Genomic DNA, 20,562 nt, shown 5'->3' with positions numbered 1-20,562 from the left:
ATATGTTATATTTTTTCTTTCAGAAAGAAGAAAACTGGAGCCATTCACTCACTCCTACACGTTGTGGACAAAAAAAGGGGAGGGAGTTACAACTTCCTCCCTATAACTGTTTTTTCAAAAATAAAAAATTAATAAAATTAATTTTAATAATAAACCTTAGCATATATATATATATATATATCGTTGCGCCAGGAGTGGGTGAATGGCTCTAGTTTTTTTCTTTCTGAAAGAAAAAGCACAAAAACTTTTTGTGAAAAAATTATCCTTCCTTCTCCTCCTCTCTGCCAAGAAAATCAATTTCCCTCTCAACCAAAATAGTCAGAGCCCACTCCTCTTGGATTCTCATCTCTAATAATACCATGGTAGCCATTGTGGTAGTGCCTGATTAGAAATCAAGGGAATTCAATTGAAGAATCGTTCTTCAAAGGTAAGGGTTTCGATCTCATTTTATTTTTTTCAGTAATTGTTAAAAGCATGTTGTATTATTTGTTAAATGCATACTTTTTGTTTTATTCTTTCTGAAATTAGTATTCTGTGAAATTTTAGGAATTAGGACGATCCGCTTCCACTTATGGTCCCTTCACAAGGTTTCTTCAGGGATGACCTTCTTAAGATGTCATTGTAGATTGATCTATCATCCACCACCAAGAACTCCACCGTGGTTGTGATGACATGCAGAAATGCATGTCATCTTAGGCCTTTTATTTAGAATTATGAGGGCTGTTAAGCAAAATATTCGACAATTATGTTAGGAATTCATGAGAAAAATGAGCTTGCGGCGTTCAGCATTGAGAATCTCGACTAACCCATTATTATGTGTTATTATGCTTTCAATTGTCTATTTTTGTAGCTAATGCAGGAAGTGGACGAAAACGCGAAGTCGGACTACCACATAAGATGACTGCATGCGGAGAAACTCTCCATCGCAAAGGCATACGCATTCAATCAACGCATGGGTATTGCAGTAATCAGCCGCATGCGCCCGTCGCATAGGAGTTGCGATTGCGGTCATCGTGTAGAAGTTGTGGTATTAAGCGAATGCGGTCACTACATGATTGCAGGTATACGATAACGCATAATAGAGGGATCAACGCAAGGTTGGTGGAATGAACGCATCAACGCATCTCTCGGGAAAATCAAAAAGATGATGTTGACATTTCACCTACCACGCTGTTAGCAACAGAGATTCAGAAAAGGACTAACACACCGCGAATGTCAGAATCAGAGCAGTCCATTAATGCTGTCGGCAATCAAAGCTCTATATAAAGAAGCCGATAAGCAAAATTTCAAATCATCCAAGGTTTTCACCTGAGGTTCGCCCTAGGGCGGATCCTTGTGATCCAGACAAATGCGTGAGAAGAAAGCTTGAGAGTTTTTCATCTCCTTCCTCCATTCTGGGTGACGACCGGCGCCTTCAATCGGAGTTAGATCTCGAGAGAGTCAGCTCCACCGCCCTTCCATGGTACCACCGGCAACCTTGACGCACATCCGCAGGAAGCAAGTCATTGCTTCCAACTGGTCATGTCATTTTCCTTTCTTTTCTTATATTGTATTGTATTACATTTTGTGATTAAGGAATTAATACATTATGTGTTCAATGCATTTCTGTGTTTCCTTCAATTCCATCTCCGTCTTCTTTACTTAGCATCCTTAACTTTCATTGCATCACTTAGTGAGATTGAGTATCGCATACTTAGTCATGTGGATTAGAGATATGAAGCATGTAGCAAACCACCGGGAGGTGTGCGTTGCATGAGTGTGTGAGAAAACCTTATTTGCTTAGTATGAAGCTATAGCAACGCCTGTCTATAGGCGAACGCAACGCTTGTCTATGAGTAAAGTCGGCAACAATTAATTGCCTGGGAGGGTAAGCGGTTGGTTGCATTAAGCAATGTAAGCTATTATTCACTAGAGATAGAAATAATCTTACGTCAGCCAAGTTTATGTGGTTACCTTGTCTTATGAGCACCTCATTCATCATTTAGGCATACTTGAGAGAGTAGTCTAAAATCCAAATCTAAGACTCGAGAAAGTGGATTGGAATGCATAAGCAAGAATGGGGAACTTATAGATAAGCTTCGTTTGCTATCACACAGCGTATGCACCCTACAGAGAAGATATCGCATGCGTCCAGGAAATAGGATATGGTGGTATGCGGTGAGAGCACGTGAGCAGGTTATGGAGGTTTAAGCAGGCATAGGCTTCCTGGCACTATCGCATATACATCGCATACGTCCTAGGATTAAGCTCAAGTGTGTGTGGCATGATCGCATAGCTTGCATTGGCTGAGGTTCCCTTGCGGTCAAGCTCAGTGTTGCAGTGAAGACATCTCCACATTTTATCTATTTTTCCATCCATTTACTTCCTGCCAATAGTTATTGTGTCTCTACCTCTCAGTCATATTCTCATTGCGTTGTTTGTTAGTTAGAAGTAGAAGTAGTGTTAGCTTAGCAACCCCTCCATCATTCTTTTATTCAACTGTCGCATGCACATTACCACATACATCTAGCGACAAGTCCCTGAGTTCGACCTCGAATCACCCGAGAAACTTGCGTTCGCGTTATACTTGGCGTCAGCGCAAGAAAATTTGTGACAGGAACGCATGGTCATCGCATACATTCGTTAACGCATAGTTTATTCCAACACATGACCACCGACGCATGATAATCATCACATACATTAAAAACATCCATCACATATTGCATTCACGTAATTTTAGTTGTTAAGTAATTGACATCTAATTTTCCGTCATCAGGTTGTCACACAGACTATGCCCCAGCCAAAGGTGACTGGAAGCTCTATGTTACCTTCTAGATATACCAACTGCCCGTTGAACCCTGACAATGGGGTCACGTTTCTTTTTAAATGTTTGTACCCCAATTTCATAGCGTAAAAGGCGCGAAGAGATAAAATGTCCGTTGAGCTGCCTCCATCCACTAAAATTTGATGCACCTTGATATTCACTATGGTCAAAGACACAACTAAAGCATCATTGTGAGGCTGATGCAGATTTATTGCATCTTCCTCAGAGAAACTGATAACTTGATCTACTATAGCAGTAGAACATACCTCCAAGAATCTTGGAGAGAATCAGGCCTCACGTGCTTTATTTTTTCGCTTTCTTCCAGAATCACCTCCAATCGAATCATCCATGATTTTCTTAATTTCTCTAGGCAGAGTCAACGTGCGATCTCTCCTACTTCGAGTTGTTTTTCTTTGGTTACCATTCTAGACACCACCTTCTCCCACGTATTCCTTTAGTTGACCTCGTTGAATTAGATTTTCTTTGGCCTCCTTAAGGTTAAAACATTCTGCAGTGGTATGGTCATGGTCCCGATGGAAAATGAAGGAACTCTTATTCAAGAGAACCAATGAGCGAAAGCAAGATCATTGAAGAACTCTTATTCTGGGAATCTCTCGCTTTCGTGAGCAATCGTCTAGCAAAATCTCGCTCTTGCCTCAATCGTTTAGCAAAATCTCACTTTCGCTGCAATCACAAACTGTCTGATCCTCGAGCAGCAACCTCTCAACACTACCACTCGACAACCTTGGTATTCTCGGAGTGAGAATCCAGGAGGTGTGTGCTCTATGTGAATTTGGTAGAAGGAAGAAGGAAGTATACGATCGAACTACATGATCAAGTAACTGGGAGAAAAGTTTTGTCTATCGTATAGACAGTGGGTACTTGATCGTTTAGTATCTCTCGCTCTCGTGAGCAATTATTTAGAAATCTCTCGCTCTTGTGAGCAATCGTCTAGCAATGTCTCACTCTCATGAGCAATCGTCTAGCCAATCGTCTAGCAATGTCTCGCTCTCGTAAGCAATCGTCTAGCAATCTCTTGCTCGATCGTTTAGTCTCTCGTGAGGGCTATCGTATAGTCTCTCGTGAGTGATCGATTAGTAAATCAATAATGAAGCGATCGTTCATAAAATAAAAGCTCTTTTCATTTTATTCTTCAGTTATTAGATCTGAAATTAACCTCTCACTTGCACTATTAATGGAGAAAATAAATAACCAACAAACAATTATCTCATAATTGTTTTTATTATAAATAAATATAATAACTAACTTATCATATTATATTTATAACCTATAGTTTTAATATCACATCATATATAATATTTAAACCATAGTTCTTTTCTCCTTTATTTAATATAAATCATAGTTATATCAATTCTTCCAATCAATGTATCTAATATATCAAATCAATTATATCACATATAATTGAACAAATTTAATTATATCATATATAATCAAATTCCCTCTTGTTAATTTGAACACTTCAGGATAACCCAAAAATCGATTCTCAACTTAAATCCATTGAGCTACCAAGGGGACCTTATGGACTTGTAGCTTGAAGTTCCAATGATACACGAATAACTTATTAAACTCTTTAATCACGATATCCACCATCTGTTAACTGTCGGGCACTTCACTAAAGACCGACAGCTGCACTCTTCGCATTACAGATATATTTTCGTGTCCATTGGATATAACCAATCAACAGTACGATAACCCTTTATAGATCGTTCGTAAATACAGTTGGACCAATTTACCATTTTGCCCCGTTAGTTACATCTAACTCCTTAAGTACCACTGATTTCTCTAATAAACAATACATCATAATCCTACTATGAGTAAACACTTCTCGAGCCATGAGAAGTGTGTGGCGCCACATTGTTCAAGCCCCGGAATCAGCCCTAATGGGAGCAATCTATCTACTTACCCCTGCTTTGGGGAATGAGTGAATTCCATCTTGTGTAGCTGAGTTCCCAGCTCCCCAATCAGACGAATCCCCAAAGGGTAGGTTTTGAGTCGGTAATCTGGCCACTCGCACCCATGCAAATCAAAGGACCGCCCTCATAGACAGGAGTTCCCAACTCACTCAGGATTAAGTCATGTTACCTATAGTCATCCTAGTGAAATGAAAGTCTCTGACATGAACGACGTTATATAACGAGACTAAAAATTTTGTGGTCCGGTCTTATACAAACTCCTTTGTATAGGATACCCCTGCTAGCATATCTCCGCATGAATGATCAAAATCAGACCATTTGTAGCACTTTACAACACTTATAATATCTACAATACGGGTTGTATCCGTAGTGTCATCAAGATAAGGTTTCCCTCCTTTATCCATATGCTACAGACCATTTAGGTTATCATTTAAGGCATGATCCACTTGTATGTCTCCACATACATGCTTAAGTTACAACGATAACCAGGAATTTTAGTTTATTGGTTTATGGTTAATGCAACTAAAATATCTCATATTTCATAGATAACAGTGAAGAAAATATCTCATATTATTACATCACAAATTTTTATTCATACAGGTGTTTACAAACTACAGGACCATACAAGATTTAGAGCAACAACCCCAACAGAAAAGACAATACTTGTCTCCGTTTATTTGTTGTGAACCACCTTTCAGTTTGGCTGGCCACTTCACCATTTCCTTGTCTTGGATCTCCATAAAAATATTCTCCACAGGGACCACCATGAGAGTGTAACGTTCAAACTTGCTAGGTGGCAAGCCTTTTCGAGTTGACTTCTTTGGTGCCACATACCGTTCTTCTGTCCTTCTCTTCTTGTTGCGATGATCTTCATCTTCTCAAACTCTTGAACTCTAGTGGTTCGGACGAGTGGTTTTCTCTTCTTGCCACCTCTCAAGCGAAGGAGCTCATCGACACTCATGTACTTTTGTGTTCTAGAAAGAAGTTCGACATAGCTCATAGCGGCTTTCTTGCCTAAGGACCAGAGGAACTTCTGGTCCCTAAGCCCGACTACGATAGTTGTTGATGCGTTCATTCCATGCGATGAGATGAATAATGATTATGAGGTTATAACACCTTGTTTTACCTAGTAGAACCCAAGTACAAGTTCAACCAGGGTCTTCGTAAGTCCAGGTTGAACTCAGGGATTGCTTACAAGTGTTCGATGAAACTAATACTCCGATCTTAATGCAAATGAAATGTTCAATCAAATGGTCAATTTTTTGTGTTATTATAACTCTAAACTTTATGCGATGAGGGTTGTACTTTAAGTGAAACAGTGTGAACAGTGGTCGTTGGATACTGCTATGCGATGATATGAAACATGCGTTCAAGCAATGCACTTGATATTACGACCAATACTTCTCAGTGTATCTAGCCACACTATCCTATCTCTAGGATGCATGCGATGAGTGCAATATGTAAAAGATGTACTTATTTCTAAGGAGCATTTCTTCTTGTTTTATGAGTTCTAAATCTGAGTTCTTTCAAACTCAGATTCAATTTACTTAAAGTAATCTTTCGATTCATCCAAGTGATGCATGAAGGCATACATAAAACAAGTTAATCGCATGATTCTTTTGTTGCTTAGTTTATGCTGGCTACATGCTTCTCAACCCATAAAGTAATTTAGCTACTCATGATAATGATGGAGAAAATGAACAAATGATGGAATAAATATGTATTCATATTGCAGACTTTGAACTTTTCAACGTTAACAATACAACACAGATACACTTTAAGATAAAGAAAGGGACAGAGAATCAAGTTGTGGTGTGCAATGTCTTGCTTCCTCCGGCTCTAATGATGACTGCTTCTCTGCAAATATTAAAAAATGAACCTCCTCTTCTTCCACAAGAGACCCAAGCTCTCACTAGGGTGTTTTATGGCTGAACGAGAAGGATTTGTTTACAGAGTTCTCTTCTCAGAAAATTGGTGTCTCAAGTATATATTCTTACATGGTGATTGCATGGGTATTTATAGGCATTTGAGGATGACTTCTCTTCTCTCACTCACGATTGTGTTGATAAGGTGCATTAAATTCCATACCCTGACACGTCGCCTGCAACGCGTCAAAAGTTCATTGAATCTTCAATGAGGTTCTCTTGTCAGCTACCAACTCAATCTGTGATTTGACTTCCATCGCCCATGTCATATCATGCTTCATCGCCTAAAATTACCAACTTAACTGGTGATTTGATCATGTATTTGTCTTTGATAGTTCTTGTTTGACCGCATCAGTGGGCATTCTACATTAAAACAACAACATTAGCTCAAAATTCAAATAGATCAGGCGTTGAAGATGTATGATCGCATATTTTGATTACTTATATGAATTCTTTAACAAAGTTGTCGTCATTTCATAACTTTTTCTTATTTTTTTAGATGAGAGAGATAAAATAACTTGTATTTCTATAAGTTATCAGCTTTTCTACAAGTTATCAACTGTTAGGGTAGCACCATCAGTATAACCTTTAATCGGCAAAGCTTCACTGTTGAATCTTGCAACATATTCTCTTAGTGTTTCATTCCTTCCCTGCTTTATGGTGAGCAAATGAGTGGGAGGTTTTCTTTGATCTCGACCCCCTAGGAACTGGGTAATGAATGCTCTCGCCAGCTCTTAGAATGAGGTTATTACTCTTCTCTTCAATTTTCTGAATCAGTTTCGGGCAGGTTCTGTAAGAGTAAACGAAAATGACCAACACTTGATAACGTCTCAAACTTTATAGAATTCCATCCATGATCGAAACGTATCTAGATGCTCTACTAGATCTTTCAATCCATCATAGGGCTTTATAGTCGGTAACTTGAATTTAGGGGGTATCGGTTCCTACATGATCTCATCCGTGAAAGGTGGGTTTACCTGATCCAACAAATTATCAAAGTCCAACCTGTCGCGATCTTGTGCCTTCTTGATGTTTCCTAGTTGGTTCTGGATGTGTCATAACTCAACTGCCCACGGTCAACTATCCACTTCTTTGTCATCCTCGGCTTGCTTCATTCGCCTTTTGTTAATGAGATCTCGTAAATCTATACCCAGGTCAGATTTGTCTGTCTGTTCCATCTATTAGGGTTGATACCCTAAATCTCGTAGGGTCTCATAGTTTGTAATTGTAATATACAAACATTTTATTTATGTAATAAAATATGTGATGTTTTATTTCAAAATTAGTTGCATTAACCACAAACCAATAAACTAATATCCAAGGTTATCTTTGTAGCTTAAACATGTATGTAGAGATATATAGGTGGATCATGTTTGAGTGATAACCTAAATGATCTATAGTAGATAGATAAGGTTGGATACCTTATACTGGTGACACTACGAGTATGACCCGTTTTGTAGATGTTACAATTATTGTAAAGTGCTATAAATGATCTGATCCTGATCATTCATATGGAGACATGTGAGCGGGGATATTCTATATCAAGGAGTTTGTATAAGACTGGACCACGAAATGTTTAGTGTCATTATATAATGTCATTTATAATAGATACTTTCATTTCACCAGGATGACCATAGGTAACATGATCTAAATCCTGAATGAGTTGTGAACTCCTGCCTATGAAGTCGGTTCTTTGATTTGTATGAATGAGAGTGGCCAGATCGTCGACTCAACAAGCCTACCATTTTAGGGATTCGTCTGATTGAGGAGCTGGGAACACAGCTACATAAGAACGAATTCACTCATTCCCCAATGTTAGCGCAAGTAGATAAATTTCCCCCTTAAAAGTTGATTCCGGGGCTTGAACAATTTGGCGTTATATCCTCTCCTGGCTCAAAAAGGGTTTAGTCATAGTTGGACTATGATTTATTGTTCATTAGAGGGATCGCTGGTACTTAAGGAGGTAGATGTAACTATAGGGGCAAAACGGTAATTTTGGCCCAACTGTACTTACGAGAAATTTTTGAAGGGTCATCGTACTGTTGATTGGTTATATTCAATGGACATAGAAATATATCTGTACTACAAATAGTGCAGCTGTCAGTCTTTAGTGGAGTACCCGACAATTAACTAATGGTGAATAATTTAATTAAAGGAGTTTAGTTAATTATTCATGTACCGTTGGAGCTTCAAGCTACAGGTCCATGAGATCCCCTCTATAGCTCAACGGGAATTAATGAGAATCAATTTTTGGATTAATATTATTCAATTTAATTGAGAAAATTAATTATATGTGATATAATTAATTTCATCTATTTATATATGAAATAATTACTATAATGTATATGATACATTGTAATAGAAAGTTTATTTGAGAGGAAATAAATTTTGAATATGATTCAAATATTAATTATATGAATTTGATTCATATAATTGAATTTAATATAAATGAGATTTATATTCAATGCCACTGGTGAGAAAATAGAAACTATAGATTATATTGTATTTGATACAATATAGAATCTATAGATTATGTGTAATATTTGATATAACATGTAGTTTAATATATATTATATGATAAGGTAGTTATCATATAAATATATATTAAATTGATTTATAAAAATAATTTATTTTATTTTATTTTATTTTAAAAATTATTTTAGGAGGGAGTTGTAACTCTTTCCCCATCTTTTATCTCTACAAATGTGGTAGTGGGAAGAAAAAGAGAGAAGTTATTCTTCTTCTTTTTGGTGTGTTTTTCACAAGAGATAGAGACACAAAAAAGTTCTGTGAAAATTGGAATATCATATCTTCCTCTCAAAACTCTTAAAATCCCTCTTTTCCAAAATAGTCAGAGCTCAAAAAACTTCTGGATTCTCGTCCAGAGAATATAGAGGAATCTTTCGTGATGGTGTCCTCATAAACAGTTAGAGGGTTCGAGATTGTTCGTGACAAAATTTTGGAGAAGGAATCTCGTGAAGAAGAGTCCTTCAAGGGTAAGATTTTTAAACCTATTTTCTATTCTGTAATCTATGTTTTAAAATATATTGCAATTTTCTTTTAAATGTATAATCTATATGTTCTTGTTGTAAAATTTATGATTTGTAAATTTTGGGTATTTGGTCCGATCACATGCTTCCGCTCAATGACCTTCACTAGTTCCTTCACCATCCTGTGAGCTTCTATTTGGTCACCTCTTCCAACTGTCGATCGCCCCTAATATGTGTAAGATCTTTTGGGCTGACTCTTGGCTGGACCATAATTTTGAATAGTAGGAGTTCGAGAATGGTGATCAACAGATGCATGCTTCTTCGAGTCCAGATTGTTCACTCGCCTATTATTCCTTCCCAATATCAGCTTCTCCGATGCCTTTGGTCCAAGAACCTCATATTCCCCCACCCCTTCAATCGTTGGACCTTTACCCTTGGTTGGGTCTCGGACAACTGAGGTGGTGCTCTAAGCCAATGAATTGTACTTTTGCTTCCCGTCACGCTTATTTTCCTCATTTGGGTATATCGCATTCTACCTGATGGCCTCGTTCACTGGGTTTTTTCGTCTGAGCATCTCCATGATCTGGTTCCGGTTTTGACCTAAGCTGTAACAACCCCACTTTTTAGGACTACTAAAAAGGGAATCGCTACTGCATGCATGTATAAATATTCTCATTGAAGAAAATAAAGTACATTAAAGAAAATAATCATAATCTTAATCTGCATTAAGTATATTAAAAAAAATGTTCTAACATATCTCAAAATCTTGAATTATTCAACCCGAGCATCCTTTTTAACAAGAAACAATTTATAAAAAAAATGAATAAATAAATGGATAAATTAATTAACTAAATTATGATAAATCCATGAATGGATAAAAACAAAACATGCGAAAATATAAACAGTCAAATGCGAAAGCGAATTCTGGTTCCTTTGGCACTGTCACAGATTCTTCTTGTCAGTCGCCCGAGTGTTCTTGCCCTTACCTGAAAAAAAAAAAAGTAAGGATAAAGGTTGAGTATAAAATACTCAGTAAGTGATCCCATTACCGGGATCAGACTATGCATCCATGAGCAAAGAAAAAAAATAAAATTAGCCCGTGGCTCATACAGTTACATCGGTTTTTTATGACGAAAGGAAAACCAAAAGACGTACTATCTTGCCTTGAAACGCATGTCTAGTGACCCGTAGGCACACCGTCAAACATAATAATAACATGAATGTTAACCTGTCGGTTCACGCATGTCTAGCGGCCCGTAGGCACACCGTCAAACATAATAATAACATGAACGTTAACCTGTCAGTTCACGCATGTCTAGCGGCCCGTAGGCACACCGTCAAACATAGTAATAACACGCGTCAAGGCAAGACAATAAACCGCTCTACTGGTCTATTCATGCATCACATACATAATATCAATACTGATTATAATTTTAACATGCTCATAATACTTGTAACCACCATGCAACTAGCAAAACATAATATCAAACAAAAATCATGCTCCAAAGTCAACCAAGTAACTTCATAGGTCTAATCTAGATCGCCTGGCACGAAGGCAGCAGTAATAGTATCACTTACCTCAACTTGGTCACAAAAGTCCACGCAAATAATTCCTTAAAACCTTTGGAAAACTTGAATCAACCCAAAGTTGTGGCTTGATCCAAGACAAATTCCAAAACTTGATTCAAGTAGCCAATTTGATCAAGAATTAATTCCAAAAACTTATTTTTTTTCACAATTACTCTCAATCCAAAAGAATAACCAACTACACAAAACTTACCAAAACTGAAACTCTTCGATGAAGAGAATGGTCCTTTCTTTGTTAGCAAAGCCTCGAAATCCAAATCCTGAAAGTCGACACAATGGGTAAAATCGTTTCCAACACCAAGAGGCACTTAAAAAAAAAAGACTCAACACCAAACCTTGCCCAAAACAATCCAAACTTACCCAATCTCAAAAAAAAGTAGTGGCGGGCGAACGGTGGCAGAAGCAAAACTGAACGGCGAGGCTAACGTCGGCGAGGCGAACGGCGGTCGACTGGCGCAGCAGCGAGACAGCGGTGCTTGCGGCGGCGACGGAACGACGAGGCTGGCGGCGCTGCTCGCAGCGTCGACAGAACAACAAGGTGAGGCTATTTGCAACGATGCTGGGGAAGAGGTCACGGCGGCTGGAAGGCAGACGACGGACGGTGGACGGCTGGAAGGTGTTGGCGGCTAGGGCAGGAAGGAAAAGGAAAAAAAAAAGAAGAAGGAGAGAAAAGGGGGTTGCTTGCGCGTGGAGAGAGAGAGAAAAAGAAAATTACTTTTTTTTTCTTTTTTCCTTTTCTCTTTTCTTTAACCTTTCCACAAATATATATATAACCAAATTAAACTCTTCCTTTTCCCTTAAAAAAATAAATTCCTTAATTATCTCCCAAAATATATATATACTTATATTTTTTTTTCTTTTCCTAAAAAAAAAAGAATCTAATATACACATTTAATTATCTCCATAGATAACCAAATCTCTCAAAATATAAGCCAAAATAAAACTCAATTAATTCCAAATAATTAAATCATATTTTAGCTTGGAAAAAAAAACATAAATCTCATATAATTTATCCAAGTAGTCAACAATAATAAAAAAAACATAATTATAAAATAAAAAATCAGGATGTTACGTAAGCCATCAACTTTAGTGGCTAGAGATGCATACTCATGAGTTGGCTCTTTTTCAAGTTGGGTCTCACCCACATGAGTTTTTGAAACACGTATGGGTTGTCACCTTGGATGACGTTCACGGTTTGAATCATCCCCATCAGTTGGGAGATTCTCACGTCGTTACTCATGGTTCAAACACAATATGTAGTAGTATGGCTAAAAGATTTTACTATTTCTCTCCCCCATAGACGACGTCAATTGTTGATGTCGAAAATCGCACCAACGGTTAATTTTTGTTTTTCGAGGGAGTAGCTTGATATCCTGCAAATGAGCAATGTTAAATACCGGTGTGGTGTTGAGCCAAATTCACTTCGACACTCAAGTTAGAATCAGGTTTGAATGTAGTTTTATTGGTAAAAAATTAGCAGTTTGAAAGCGTATCCTTCTTTATTCATGACTCAAAGATTATATTGGTCGATCCTTTGGCAACTGAAGCTAACCCGATCTTTTAGCTGCCAGGCCATCATCGATCTTTAATTCATCTAAATCGTCATTTCCTGAGCTATTATACACTTATGCATTCAATATGTCCGACTCTTGGGTAGAACTCTAACGCTTGATTGACCAATCATTACTTGCGACACAATTATACCTCTTTAATAAATTGATTTTCTAGGAAATAATTGAGTTACAAAAAAACAAAAATGGGAAACCTATTAGTCTCCAAACATAATTATTTTGATACTTCTTTTTAAAGCAAACGCATGGTTCATGCATATATAGGCCATACTAAGAATCCTTTCATAACACCGAACATGGTCCTTTCATGACCAAACCATGCAAAATTCTACTAAGAAACGTTTATAATATATATAACTCTTTCAACATACTATGCATGGCCAAAAAGGCCATGCAACTTTGCTACAAGGCATCTTCATAGGTGAGGTCAACAAGTTGTCGACCCCCTCTTTTTTTCTTTAATTATATAAAGTTGAGCTGACCTCCTTTGATGTAAGCCAAACAGGCAGTCAGGCTGCGAGTTGGCCTTTCGAAATGGGGGGCCGGCAGATCATCGACCTCTCTCCTCATTATTATTATTATTATTATTATTATTATTATTATTATTATTATTATTATTATTATTATTATTATATATATGTGTGTATGTATATGTATGTATATATTTACCATTTTGCATGGCTAAAATGCATACACCACAACATTGCTCCCAAATAACTAAAAGCCATTTAGAAGCTTATTGGCTTGGCCTCCTAGCTCATGCTATTCTCTGAACTCGGCCTACTTTCTTAACTTAGCCTTCCAGCCTGACCTGCTCTCTTAGTTCGGTCTTCCATCTTGACCTACTCTCTTAGCTTAGTCTCTTGACTAAACTTACTTTCTTAGCTTAAATGGGTCGAGCTAACAAAGGTCATTTCCCAACTTGATTATCTTTGCTCGAATCTTGACTTTAACTTAATTAACTAAGTTTAATTATACTCTCCACACATAGTATGATCTCTCTTGAAGATAACTCTTTCAAATTTTTGTAAGAAAAGAAACCCAATGTTCTCACACATGTAAAGGGTCTTTTGCGGGCAGGTCTGTAATCTTAAACCTGGGAATGTTAAGCCTAGGGATTAGGCGGGGAGGACTAGGTAGCCTGGGTTTAAGAAAAATGTATTTGGAGTGCAAGTTTTGGAAGTCTGGGTTTAAGAAACCTGTATTTGGAGTGCAGGGTTAAGTAGTTTAAAAATGAAATGTAGATTTATAAATATTTAGTTTATGAAATATTTTTTTGTATTTAATCACTAGCTATATTTTAGATTAGTTTAAATTTTTCGTCAATTATTTTAATATAGCTAAGTTTAGAATAAACTAAAAAAATTTAGAATAATATTTTTAAAAAAAAATTGAAATAGAGATTTTGACTAAAATTATAATTTTATTTAATTTATTGTTTTAACAATTTGATATTTTTTTTCTTGCTAGATTTTAAAATAAAATTTCGTAGACTTTTGTCACTTTAACTAATTTGAAAATGATCATTTTTTTTTTACCATAATACGTTGACTTAAAATTGAAATAAACTAGTATCTTAATATTAAATTCAATGATTGAAAAACTATATTTTTTTTCTTATCAAATTACATTTGAGGAATAAAAAATCATAAATTTTAACTTTTAGTTTTTATTTGGTCACTAAGTTTTTTTAAACATTTTAAATCTTTACGTTTAGAAAATGATTCTAAGTCTTTGAGCGAGTTAAATTGATCAATAAAAAAATTAAAATGTTATCAAATTAAATTAGAGCTTTCAAACATATATAATTCTACACATATGACCTAAATAAATATAACTATACAATTGTAGTCTATTGTCGTATTTGGAATGACTTAGAAAAAAAAATCTTTCAAAAATTCATTTTTAATTAAGTACTTTTGATAAAAACTCATTAAAATAAAAAAAAAACATACATGTATTGGAATTCTTTCTTAAAAGTGTTTTTATATACAAATTTTTTTAGTTTGTTATATACTAACAGTATTTTTATTAATGTTTTTCAAGGTTGGTTGGTGGTCGGAATTTTGCCAGTATAGGGGAAGGGGGTTGCTAGAGGTTGATTAATGGTGGTCGGAGTTGGCCAGTGGCGATTGGAGGTTGGCTGACGACGATCACCATGGTGGCAGCCAGAATTGGCCAGTGGTAGTCGCTGAGGTGGTCGCTGAAGTTGGCCAATGGCGATCGCAAAAGGTGGTGACCAGAGTTGGTCGTTGATGGTCACCGGAGGTGGCGGCCGAAGTTGGTCGTCGATGGTCGCCGAAGTTGGCCGGCGGTGTTCGCCGTAGTTAGCCTGCGGTGGTCGCCAGAGGGTGGTAGCCGGAGTTGACCGGCGACAATTATTGAAAGGAGGCCGCCGAAGTTGGCTGTAGTGGTCACCAAAGGTGGTGTCCGGAGGTTGGCCGACGTACTTTCTAGATTAAATTAGGAGGAAAAAAAAAAAGGAAAGGTAACTCATAGGTTTGAATAGTAAACACTATTCAATCTCATGAGAAAATGATCTAAATCCATACCAAACAATGGTTGAGCTTAGGATGCCTAACCTATCTAATTCCTAACCTATCTAATCCCAACTTTTGAAACAAACACCCCTCTGCAGGAAATATGTAAGGTTTCGTTAGGCTGTTACTTAAAATTACCTAGTTACATTGTGAACTACACAAAACTATTATGTCTACTTTAACTTCTATAGCTAAATCACGACAATTATCTTACATTTATAAAATTGTTGTCAAATATTCAATGCAGAATTTCAGAAAGAATGATAGTGTATCATTCTAAACTGAAATTTATAAAGTCTAAGAAAGAGGGTTCTAAGATATCTTAAATGTTGAGGACAAATGATCAATTATGATGAAGATCACGTTTGTATGACCCTGTTTTGATTTTTCTTCTGTAAAAGTTAGATAAAAATGTAATTTTAAAGCAATTAGTAAAAAAGAAAGGGGGAATTGAAGATGAATCGGAAATTTATTGAACTAAATATTGAGATATTTAAAAAAAAAAACAAACAAACAAATATTTTGAGTATAGTCACGATTTTGGAGAATTCGTGTCGCCCTCGAGAACGGCCGGACCGGCCAGAATTTGGACAATTTTTAGGTTTCACTCACATTTTATAGATACTCAAAATATAAATTATAAAAAAAAAATTAGGAAAAGATATATTTTTTTCAAAAGAAATATAATAATAATAATAATAACGTAAACTAGATGAATATTGGTAAATATCAATTTGTATAACCGGAAAATGCCAAGTTTAAAGAAACGGAAGATGATAATCCTCTCCGTTGTAGAAGCGCGTTTCAATTGCAAGAATTTAAAAACAAACTTATCGCCATGCATTTAATAATTGGTCCTTTTTTCGGAGAATTTAAAGGCCATATCGTAATTAAAAATAGATAACAAATCAGAGAGGAAAATGATTGGCCTCAAATAACCTTCATCTCTATTATTAGCTTTTCTATATATTCACTTTTTGCTTTCAAGAAGACCCACTTCAACTGTCTCTGCTTTTCCACACTCTGTGTTCTGCTTCTGCATGTCTGTCACCGCAACTCACAGCCAAATTTTGGTAAGATCCATATTACTTTCCCCTCTTCTTGTTCTTGTTCTTTTTCTGGCACTTTTCAATTCAGTACTATCTAAATTGTTTCGTGCCCTTCATTTTTTGAATTTTTGTTACACGTATTAGATAACATCTAATACCATTTGGATAACTATTATCGTATTTTCCAATTTTGGAATATGAGGAATTTTCAATTCTCTCGCATTTGATGCTTTTTTTTTCTTTCTTTTAACCGTCCAAAACTTCATAGGAATCCTAACCCAATTGGGAAATTACATATTTACTCCCATCTATTGTTATATAAACCTCCATTAGCCACCATTTTTTTAGTGAATCGATAAACCTTGGGACAGAGTAAATCAGAAAGTCCACATGCAGTGAAGCTTCTGCATTCATATTGAAAAGGTGATGCCTTTTCCATTATCTTTTCCTACCCATAAGTGGGTAATTGCAGAAATTTTTGGCTGTTTAAATTTCCGTTCTTTCGATTTTCTTTTCCTTTTATTCACATTTGATTGATTTGATTATTTTTTACTGTTGGTTGAAGACTCTGTATTTGTTTTGAATTCAAAACAAAATCTCAATCATCGATAAACGATCAATTTGAAAATTTTATATGACGATTTTCGTTTGTTTGGTTGGTTGGTTTTTTGTAACGGATGCAAAGAACGCAATTTATTTTAATTCAAAATTCAAACATGGGCCCAGTCCTCGAAGATCGATCTGCTTAGAGATTCTAGCAATTTACCGTTATTAAAGATTTGATTTTTTTTGTTCTTTTTTTGTTTCTTTCGGTTGTTTCCAGTTTTCCCTGTAGGTTGTTTGTTAAGAATATTAAGGTTCCTCCATCTTCACAAACCTTTGGAGTAAGTTAAAAACTCAAAAACCATTTGAAGATCAGAATCATTCAAAATGGTGGAAGGAGGTGCTGCAAAGGCAGACAAGGCAGAGTTCTCAGAATGTTGGCAAACAACATGGAAGACACCTTACATTATGCGCCTTGCTCTGTCTGCTGGAATCGGCGGTCTCCTTTTCGGATACGACACTGGTAATTCCCGACCCCGATTGCCTTATTGTTCAAATTTTTATGACGAAGACGATAACGAGTACAACGATGTTATTTTTACATTTTGGTTGCTTTGCATTGCAGGTGTTATCTCTGGGGCTATGCTCTACATTAGAGAGGACTTTGAAGAAGTTGACCGGAAAACATGGCTGCAGGCAAGTTACTTTTAGGCCTAAGTTTTTGGTGGTTGGTCTCTTTTAAATAGTGCTTATTTTCACCATTTGGTTCATTGATTATATTATACAGGAAACCATCGTAAGTATGGCTGTAGCAGGTGCTATTGTGGGTGCTGCAATTGGTGGTTGGATGAACGATAAATTCGGTCGAAAAATGTCTATTCTAGTTGCCGATGTTGTGTTCTTTGTCGGTGCCATTGTCATGGCTATTGCTCCCTTTCCTGGATTCATTATCGTTGGGAGACTTATAGTTGGTTTCGGAGTTGGAATGGCATCCATGACTTCTCCTCTTTACATATCAGAAGCTTCCCCTGCTAGAATAAGGGGTGCTCTTGTTAGTACTAATGGATTGCTAATTACTGGAGGACAATTTCTTTCCTATCTAATCAACCTGGCCCTCACTAAGGTAAAATGGATCTTCCTTTCTGATGGTTAAAGTTATGAACTGTGAATTTTATTTTCTTATTTTGAACTTTTAGGTTTGAATTTATTTGTGTTGCAGACCAAGTTAACATGGCGTCTAATGCTTGGAGTAGCAGGACTTCCAGCTGTGGTTCAGTTTGTTTTAATGTTATCACTGCCTGAGTCTCCTAGGTGGCTTTACAGACAGGTAATGTTTGAAAAATGCTACAACTTTGTTCCTTTGAGCTTCTATAACAATAGTGGTAACATGTTTTAAGGTGTTTGGTCCACCGACTTCATAAGTCAATGTTAAATAACTGAAGTCTGCCAATTTTAACAGTCTGCACTACTGAAATTTACACATTTATCAATAAACTCTATTTTTCCATCTCTCACTCCCTCCCTCTAATGTTTCTTAACTCTTTGCATTAGTAGTCTTTCTCATGGACTGGATTAGAGGTGATTTATCAAACTTACTGATACTCATTTTCCTGATGATCAGGACAAAGTAGACGACGCAAGAGCCATACTGGAGAGGATATATCCTGCTAATCAAGTTGATGAAGAGATGAGATTGTTGCATGAGTCTGTGGAAAAAGAAAAGGCAGAAGAAGGTGCCATTGGAGATGGTAGTATAATAGCCAAAGTTAAAGGGGCTCTGAGCAGCAAAGTCGTCCGAAGAGGGCTCCAGGCCGGGATCATTGCCCAAGTAGCTCAGCAGTTCTGTGGTATCAACACTGTCATGTACTACAGTCCAACCATAATGCAGTTTGCGGGATATGCTTCTAATACAACAGCCATGGCGCTTTCTCTCGTTACATCTTTTCTCAATGCCGCTGGCACTGTTGTCAGCATGCTTACAGTTGACAGATACGGTAGACGACGAATTATGATCATCTCGATGATTGGAATTATCGCTTGCCTTGTGGTGTTGGCCGGAGTGTTCTTCCAATCTGCTAGCCATGCTCCATCCATTGATGCCCTGGAATCTTCTCACTTTGGAAGTAACTCTACCTGTCCGGCCTATGTCTCAGCTCCAGATGCATCTTCATGGAACTGCATGTCATGTTTAAAACAAAAATGTGGTTTCTGTGCCCATAGAGATGATGAGGTATATAAAACATCAACTTCCTTTCTTTTTCTTATTGCTTTAAATCTCACTCCCAACAGAAACTCACAAGTTGTATGTTGAATGAAATATCAGTATCTCCCTGGAGCATGCTTGGATTTGACAAAGGTCGTGAGGGGCACATGTCGGTCGAACCGACGAGTATGGTTCACAGAAGGTTGCCCGAGCAAGATTGGCTTCTTGGCAGTGGTGGTAATGGGGCTTTACATAATTTCATATGCACCTGGAATGGGAACAGTACCATGGGTGTTGAACTCAGAGATTTACCCACTCAGATACAGAGGAACTGGAGGAGGAATTGCTGCAGTTGCAAATTGGGTATCAAATTTGATAGTTAGTCAGACATTTTTAACATTGGTGGACAATCTTGGGGCAGCTGGAACATTCCTGCTGTTTGCAGGATTCTCATTACTTGGATTGGTTGGTATATATTTCTTAGTACCTGAAACTAAAGGATTGCAATTTGAAGAGGTTGAAGAGCTGCTTAAGCAAGGGAAGAGGCATAAGAGTAGTAAAGGCCAGAAGGAAGTTTCTGCACAATGATTCTTACTTTTGAATGTCTTTTAAATTTAATAATCTTCAGCAAAATTGACGTAACTTTTATTTAACTACACTTGATGTTTCTCAGTGTTTCACTGTGAGAAACTTTTGGTAAGTTGGAATAAATTGTGGACGACAACAATGCATGATTGGTTATTATTTATTATTAACTTTATCCACTTGCAACTCTTGTTTTATTGTCTTTTCTTCTTACTAGTTTTTTTTTTTTTTTTTTTTTACATCCATATAGTGAAATGGAGAGAGTATTAAATGAACTCAATAGAAATGAAAAGGACAGAATTGAAAGATTAACCGTGGAACATTTTGTTTGCTTTAGATGAAAGGAAAGGAAAGGGCATTCTAATACAGCTCAACTAACGTCAATGAAATAAAAAACTAATAACAAGCCAAGAGAGAGAGAGATGGGAAGAGTTTGTAATTGTAGGGGCTCCCTTCAGCTGAAGGACACCGACAATCGGGTCGTGTAAAAAATTGGTTTAAAGAGGGGAGATTTTGAATAGAAATAGGAAATGATGAACAGCACAGCAAGCAGCGGCAGGACAAAACATACCTGCTCTGCCAACTAATAATTCACCCCTAAACGACAAGACGGAGTAAGAGACTAAAACCCTACAAAATATTTCTAAATCTATGGTGGGGCATCCACACCACCCAGCCTGTGGCCTTCGCCTGAGATGATGATGTTCATCTTCATGTTCATGCAATTGCAAGTAGGCTTAACAAGATATTTCTTCTTTTGTATGAATGTATGAATAGAACGTTAAGCTTCTCAGACCACTGAACTCAGTAAGTTTCAATCACAATTAAAGAA

The 20,562-nt window shown here is 36.8% G+C and overlaps 1 protein-coding gene and 1 long non-coding RNA gene across 3 annotated transcripts; one reads left to right on the top strand and one right to left on the bottom strand.

Annotated features, from left to right (window-relative positions):
- Positions 1-10,356: 10,356 nt before the first annotated feature.
- Positions 10,357-11,985, bottom strand: LOC150037045 (uncharacterized). Its single transcript, XR_016528566.1, has 3 exons — positions 11,600-11,985; positions 11,433-11,499; positions 10,357-10,638 (listed from the first exon to the last, which is right to left on the bottom strand). It is a non-coding gene; the product is annotated as an uncharacterized LOC150037045 (long non-coding RNA).
- Positions 11,986-16,283: 4,298 nt separating this feature from the next.
- INT4 (inositol transporter 4) lies at positions 16,284-19,909 on the top strand. Of its 2 annotated transcripts, none has more exons than XM_039025780.2 (7): positions 16,284-16,423; positions 17,223-17,465; positions 17,568-17,638; positions 17,730-18,065; positions 18,162-18,269; positions 18,564-19,172; positions 19,266-19,909. In XM_039025780.2, the coding sequence occupies exons 2-7, from the start codon at positions 17,330-17,332 to the stop codon at positions 19,731-19,733; spliced, it is 1,728 nt and encodes a 575-aa protein (XP_038881708.1). In that variant the 5' UTR covers positions 16,284-16,423; positions 17,223-17,329; the 3' UTR covers positions 19,734-19,909. The 2 variants fall into 2 exon arrangements, with proteins under 2 accessions (XP_038881708.1, XP_090168346.1); XM_090312220.1 differs by lacking the exon at positions 16,284-16,423 and adding an exon at positions 16,571-16,822.
- The last annotated feature ends 653 nt before the right edge of the window (positions 19,910-20,562 follow it).

Source organism: Benincasa hispida, chromosome 3, assembly GCF_027475165.1.
Source record: "Benincasa hispida cultivar pf3 chromosome 3, pf3_genome.v1.1, whole genome shotgun sequence".
NCBI lineage: Eukaryota > Viridiplantae > Streptophyta > Magnoliopsida > Cucurbitales > Cucurbitaceae > Benincasa > Benincasa hispida.
Note: the sequence above shows the minus strand (reverse complement) of the source record. Positions and strands in the feature narration are given on the sequence as shown.